Source organism: Triticum dicoccoides, chromosome 5A, assembly GCF_002162155.2.
Source record: "Triticum dicoccoides isolate Atlit2015 ecotype Zavitan chromosome 5A, WEW_v2.0, whole genome shotgun sequence".
NCBI lineage: Eukaryota > Viridiplantae > Streptophyta > Magnoliopsida > Poales > Poaceae > Triticum > Triticum dicoccoides.
This window is the reverse complement of record NC_041388.1, coordinates 153,941,209-153,948,531: the sequence shown is the minus strand read 5'-3', so window position 1 is coordinate 153,948,531 and position 7,323 is coordinate 153,941,209. Positions and strand designations below refer to the sequence as shown.

The window sequence follows — 7,323 nt, the reverse complement described above, 5'->3', positions numbered from 1 at the left end:
GCTTGATTTGTGTTCACTACTTTGATAATTTGATATGTGGGTGGATCAGTTCTTAGGTGTTGTTCTTACTTGAACAAACCTCCTACTTATGATTAACCCCCTCGCAAGCATCCGCAACTACGAGAAAAGTATTAAGATATAATCTAACCATAGCATTAAACTTCTGGATCCAAATCGGTCCCTTACGAAGTAGCGCATAAACTAGGGTTTAAGCTTCTGTCACTCTAGCAACCCATCATCTAATAACTACTCCATAATGCATTTCCTTAAGCCCAAATATGGTGCAGTGTCATGTAGTCGATGTTCAAATGACACCACTAAGGGCATCACACCATACATATCATCAAAATATAGAACACATATCAAGTTCACATGATTACTCGCAACATGATTTCTCTCATGAACTTAAGAATAAAAATAACTACTCACAAGTGATAAACATGTTCATGATCAGAGGGGTATTAAATAGCATAATGGATCTGAACATATAATCTTCCACCAAAAAAACATATAGTGATTAACTACAAGATGTAATCAACACTTCTAGTCACCCACAGGTACCAATCTGAGATTCTGGTACAAAGATTGAACACAAGAGATGAACTAGGGTTTGAGAGGAGATGATGTTGGTGAAGATGTTGATGAAGATTGGCCTCCCCAAGATGAAAGGGTTGTTGGTGATGATGATGACGATGATTTCCTCCTCCGGGAGGGAAGTTCCCCCGAGGGAATCGCTCCACCGGAGGGAAAAAGTGCTCACACCCAAGTTTCGTCTCAAGACGGCGGCGCTCCGTCCCAAAAGTCATCTTCTTATTTTTTCTAGGTCAAAATGACTTATATACCAGAAGATGGGCACCAAAGATGGGCCGAGGAGGGCACAACCCACTAGGGCGTGCCTGGGCTCCCTGGCGCCCCCAGATGGGTTGTACCCACCTGATGGGCCCTCTCTAGTAATTATTCTCTCCAATAATTCTTATTTATTCCAAAAAAATTCCTCGTGAAGTTTCAGCTCATCTGGAGTTGTGTAGAATAGGTAGCCTGATGTAGCTTTTTCAAATCCAAATTTACAGCTGCCGGAATTCTCCCTCTTTGTGTGAACCTTGCATATTATGAGAGAAAAGACATTAGAATTACTCCAAAAAGCATTATTATACATAAAAATATTATAAATAACAATAGGTAAACATAATGCAAAATAGACATATCAGCCAGTGTTGGTCAAGTGTATCCAGCGAACCACTATGTGATGTTTGAGTCTGGCGTACTAGCCAAGTGGCTGCCTGTGTATCGGGTGATATACCCGGACACCTTTAGTAAGGGGTTGTTTGGTTTGTCACTAAGATTGCCAAATGTTGCCACACCTGAGGTTAGGCAGGTTTGACCAACTTAGGTTAGTGTTTGATTCAAGCCACACCTTAGACAAGTCACACTAGGGCCCCACATGACATACATATAAAAAATGTGGCAAGGTTTCCTTAGGCTTGCCAACTTGTGACTCTTATTTGGCAAGCTTGACAAAAATGTGTGGCAAAGTATGGCCATGCAAGGCCTAGAATCAAACAACCCCTAAAAGTAATAAAGCTACCCAAATAATAACGCCAACACGTGTGGCACGAAGCAATTCTGCCCACATGTTTTTTGATGGCAACTTTAGTTACAAGAGGATGACAACTTTAGTTGTGAAGTATTGCAACTTTCTATTTAGATGACAAGTTGATTTTTTTTGAATTTTTTTTCGAATGACAATTTTCGTGTAGAAAACATGTGGATAGTGTTACTACATGCCACACGTGACGTATGAAGCTATGCTTTGCCTTAAAAAAAATCAAGCAGGTGCCCTTCCCTTTCAGTTTGCTCGTGGATCCCACCTCCAACCCCGCGTCGCCCATCGGTCAAGCCGGTCTCCCTCCGTTCCCCACACCGGCGACGTCCGGTCTCGCTTCCCTTCGTGCGTTCGCTCGACTCGTCGTCTCCGTTTCGTTTGGTTTCGTTGGGTTGGACTCCATTTGTCGCACACAAAACCAAAAATTATTAGAGGCGACGAAGAAGGGTGCGAACCCGCCGCCGTTCCGGGTTCCGATTAGATAGAGCTGTCGCGCCGCCGATCCCGTCGCCCCGCCGCGCCGAGGTGAGCAGCTCGACTTCCGATTCGGCTCCAACTGCTAGGGTTTGGTCCCCGTATACAGTAGCAAGGCCATGGGCTCACATACCGAGGTTTGGGTGTCCTGATTAGTTCGATCGATGGGGTTCTTGCTGTGGACTCGACCTGCGCAGTCTCGCGCTCTACGCGAGCTCCTCACAGGTCTCGACTAGCTCCCCGTACGCAGCGGGAAGTTAGGTCCACGTTAGCTGAATCGGCGAATTGTTCGTGATTCACATGTCTCTTCGCTGAGAGATGCTCGGAAGGTACCGTTGTAGTACTGGATTCGGTCTGTGATCAACCTTGTCGTTGCTTAATTCGGATCTGGTCCTTGGCTGCTCAAGGCGTAGAGCACAGTGGCTCAAATGGGTCCTATGCTGATGCTATGTTTTCAATCCTAGACCATTCTTCTATGTAGTATTAAGTGTTTGAACTTTGTGTTGTTGCAGCTTACAGTTTGTGCGTCATGGGGACTTCTTCAGGTGCGAATTTCCATCAACAGCCTCCGCCCCAGGGGATGCTGCCGCCTCGCCATGGTGCCCGGGCCCCTAGCCTGCAGACTTCCCTCTCATTGGCCTCGTCGGAACAGGTTGGCTCGCCTGAAATGCAGGAACCTGTGTCCAATTCTGACCAGGGCCATGACTCTGCCACCGAAAGTGCAAGTTCGAGGGAGACCTGGCCTGTAGAGCCGGAACATAGCAATGCTGCTGCTGCTAGTAGTGGCGGTGCTGTGAAAAAGGTGGAGATGGAAAAGGATATCAGAAATGGTATCCCCAAGTTGCAGGTTATTCGTGGAAGCTCCCGCATCGATAGGGTGTCACTGAGGGAGATTGCGCGGGAGAGAGTGGACCTAGTTGTTGAGAAAATGAAGGTAATGCCAGAGGAGCACCTGGAGGAGATTAAAAATGAGCTCAGGTCGATTCTGGAGGGGACAGGGGGCTCTCATCATATTGAGGAGTTTCTGTATCTGCAGAAGTTTGTCCAGGGCAGAGGTGATTTGACACCAACTATGCTTTCAATGGCCCATCATGTCCAACTGGAGATCCTCGTGGCAATCAAGACTGGAATCCAGGCGTTTTTGCACCCCAGCGTCACCATTCCCCAAAGCCACCTGGTGGAGGTCTTCTTGTATAAGAGGTGCCGGAACATTGCTTGCCAGAGTGCTCTCCCGGCCGAGGAATGCAGATGCAATGTATGTGCTAACAGAAATGGGTTTTGCAACCTTTGCATGTGCGTGATTTGCAACAAGTTTGATTTTGAGGTCAACACATGCCGATGGGTTGGGTGCGATTTCTGTTCCCATTGGACGCACACCGACTGTGCGATTCGTGTTGGCCAGATTGGGACAGGGCAATCAATTAAGAGCGGCACCGGTCATGCCGAAATGCTTTTTAGGTGCCAGGCTTGCCAGAAGACATCAGAATTATTCGGTTGGGTTAAGGATGTGTTTCAACAATGTGCTCCTGGTTGGGATAGGGATGCCTTAGTACGAGAGCTTGAGTTTGTTTGTAAGATATTTCGTCTAAGCGAAGACCCAAAAGGAAGAAATTTGTTCAGGAAATGTGCGAATCTGATTGAAAGATTGAGGAATAGTTCTCCTGATTCTGTCAATCCTAGGATGATACTGCATGCACTTCGAGGTTTGTGTACTTCTGTTGCTCCATCATTTTCTGATGCTATGTAGCCCTTATTTGATTATTTCTACTGTTTTTGGTAATCCTATTACCATTCACCACCCCTAATTCATTCATGTGCTTATGTTTTACCATCATATAGGTAGACGACAAAAATTGATCTAGACATTCAAATTATCCAATAAAATATATGTTTATTCATCAGCCATCTGTTGCTTTGTTGCACAAAGACATGTACTTCAAGAATCTGTTGGTTACTTGCTTCATTATTTAGTTTTCCATTGTATGTTATTGTATATCTTATGATTGAACCACCATAAGGAGTTAACTGCTTCAATAACGGTAAGGTGGGGTCAACTCAGCCAGAAAGCTGCAGCAAGTTGTTTAGTAACTGTTGGTTCTTGGTTGGTTTAACAAACTTGGTGATTTTTATCTTTCCTATGCCGATTGGTTTCAATGAACTGTGTGCCGGTTTTGGTTGACATTTTATTGGAGAAAGATTTTCTTTACCATCCAGAGCAACTATAATATGATCACAATGTTTGGTGCACAATGGCCAACCGTCGCTACCAAGCTACGGCTCAATTCATATATGTATATTTGTTAAAATGCGAATGCTTCAATATTTTATGCTATAGTCCAGCTCATATTACTTGTATGTGTGCCCTTATAAAAATGGCAACTTATATACATGTCCCAAGAGTTTGTTGGGGGGTGACATGGTATGCAAACCCATATCTCCAAAGTTCTTTGAATGAACTGTGTGCTGGCTTTGGTTTTCTTTCGCATTTTGTTAAGAAAGGTTTTCTATGACATCCCGAGCAACTATGTTATGCTCATAATGTTTGGTGCACAATCTTGTTTGGGACTTGTTAACAAATCTGCAAACTGTAACTCGAAAGGCACATACTAAAGAGCAATAACGTCATCCTGCACACCAGCGCGCACAAAAGAAGCATCAAGACCAATATGCTTGGTGAGCTCATGCTTCATAGGGTTGCACACAATACTTATAGCACATGTATTGTCTGACAATAGTGTAGTAGGTGTAGTAACAGACACACCAAACTCCCGAAGTAACCATCGTAACCTAGTTACCTCTGCGGTCAAAAGAGTCATATCTCACAACTCAGCCTTTGCACTCGAACAGGAACTGGAACTTATTTCTTCATCTTCCAAGCAATTAGAGAACCACCAAGGTAAACACAGTAAGCAGAAAGTGAACGGAGATCCGAGAGATCACTAGTCCACGTAGCATTTGAATAGGCCTGAACCTCTAAGGAACTGGAGTGAGGAAAGAACAGACAGTGAGAAATCGTGCCACAAAGATATGAGAGAACACGGAGAAGGTGACTAACCAAAGTGGTAGCAAAAACAAACTGACTCAAGATATGGACATGATAGGAGGTATCCGATGAGTGACAGCTGGATAGACAAGTCTCCAAACAAGATGGCGATAACGTGTCAGATCAGGCAAGGGGTCACCATCAAAAGCACAGAAGTGAACATTGAGCTCCATGGGAGTCTCAGCAGTGCGCTCATCAGTAAGAGCAGCACGAGCAAGGAGATCCTGGATATACTTTTCTTGGGAACTAAAAAAAGCCATCAAAGGTAGCAGAGACCTCAATCCCAATAAAGCAACGAAGAGGGCCAAAGATCAAACATAAGAAACTGCTCACTAAGACTTGCCTTCACAAAGGCAATATTCTCAGGGTCATCACCAGTGATGATCATGTCGTCAACATATAGAAGGAGAAGAGTCCGACCATGAGTAGGAAGGTGGACAAACAGTGCATTATCATGAGCACTTGCTAAAAAACCAGTGGCGGTCACCATAGAGGCAAAACGCTCAAACCAGGCATGAGGGGCTTGCTTAAGGCCATAGAGAGAGTGACGAAGACGGCAGGCCATGCCGTTAGGAACAAAATACCTAGGTGGTGCCTGCATGTAAATCTCCTCACACAATTCACCATTAAGAAAGGCATTCTTAACATCAAGCTGAGACACATACTGGTGGCAAACAGAGGCCACAACAAGAAGTGGTCTTATGGGCCACATGAGCAGAAGTCTAGTCATAATCACTCGTGGTATTTGCATGGAAGATGCCATGGGATGGCTAAGAGAGGTGAGAGCAAGGCTACGGTGGAGATCCGGGACTGGATTGGGCAACAACACACGGTGATATACCCAGGTTCGGGGCCCTCGCGCGGAGGTAACACCCCTACTCCTGCATGTCTAATTTATATGGAGTGTATATGGTGGTACATGGTTGCTCCTTGAGTTGTTTGGGTTCCATGGAGAAAGTCTCCCTGTGAGCCTCTAGTTGGGAAGGAGAAAAATTGAGCGTGCGTGAGCCCTTGCCATGGGAGGCTCCCTGGTGCACCTTATAAACTGGTGCCCAGGGGACAAGGGATGGCCCAGGCAGCCTAACAAATACTATTTGAGATGACACATGCTCGTACGTACAGTGTTTGCTATTCATCGATAGTGCTCCATTGTAGAGCATGGCCGTATCGTCCGCGCAGGTCTGACGGGACGTGGCAGTTGACTTCAGGCAGTTGGCCGGCTGGAGCAGCAGGCCAAGCCAGGCGAGCCGCCAGCTCGACTCGCTGATTCGGGACTACCCGGGGTCATCCCCCCCTCCCCCCGACAATCACGACCATGCTCCTGCTGAAAGCCACGAGCCACAAGAGGAGCTTTATAGCAGTCAAGAGAACCATCGAACCGAGTCTTAACCTTGTAGACCAACTTACAAGTGGTGAGATGAACACGCGGAGGAAGAGAAACAAGATCCCACGTGTCGGTGCTCTCAAGAGTAGCAATCTCCTCGGCCATCGCAAGCTGCCATTCGGGATGATGAACAACATCACAATAAGAAGTCGGCCCAAGCACAATAGTGCCAGAAAAATCATAGCGGTCAACAGGCGGAAGCGGGCGATGACGTAAGTCATAAGTATGCTGAGACAAGGAAGATGGCACACCAGAAGTAGACTCATCGACAACACGTGGACGACGGGTATAATAATGAGGAAAAGAAGGAACAATACTAGGAGGAATCCCCGGGATAGACTAAGGTGATGGAGACGGGGAAGGCATTGGGGATGGTGGTGCAAAATCCTAGGATATGCGAGGTGAGGAAACCATAGGACATGGTGGCACCGGATCTGCAACAATCGGAGAAGCATGAGCAGTGAGATGGGTGGACAAGGGCTCAACAGGAGCGATAGGCGTGTCAAGAAAAGTGAGGAAAGATATATCCTCGAGTGAAAAGGTTGAGGCAGATGGATGCTGGTAGAAGGGACAAGACCCAATGAATGTCACTTCTCGAAAAATACGCATTTGACTATTGACATGATCCCAACAACAATAACCCTTATGCTCATCACTCTATCCTAAGAAGACACTTGATAGATTGAGCGGTCAGTTTGGTGTGTTTACGGAGGGGCAAGAAGAACATAGCAAACTAGAAAAGTGAGGAAAGATATATCCTCGGGTGAAAAGGTTGAGGAAGATGGATGCTGGTAGAAGGGACAAGACCCAATGAAAGTC

The 7,323-nt window shown here is 46.0% G+C and overlaps 1 protein-coding gene across 2 annotated transcripts in view; it reads left to right on the top strand.

Annotated features, from left to right (window-relative positions):
- The first annotated feature begins 1,869 nt into the window (after window positions 1-1,869).
- Window positions 1,870-7,323, top strand: part of LOC119300615 (OBERON-like protein) — a 9,648-nt gene continuing 4,194 nt past the window's right edge. The window contains exons 1-2 of one of the 2 annotated variants that reach the window (XM_037577516.1): window positions 1,870-2,128; window positions 2,590-3,780. In XM_037577516.1, the coding sequence (XP_037433413.1) occupies window positions 2,607-3,780 (1,174 nt within the window). In that variant the 5' untranslated portion in view covers window positions 1,870-2,128; window positions 2,590-2,606. The remainder of the gene's footprint in view (window positions 2,129-2,589; window positions 3,781-7,323) is intronic. The other variant, XM_037577517.1, reaches the window with a different exon arrangement.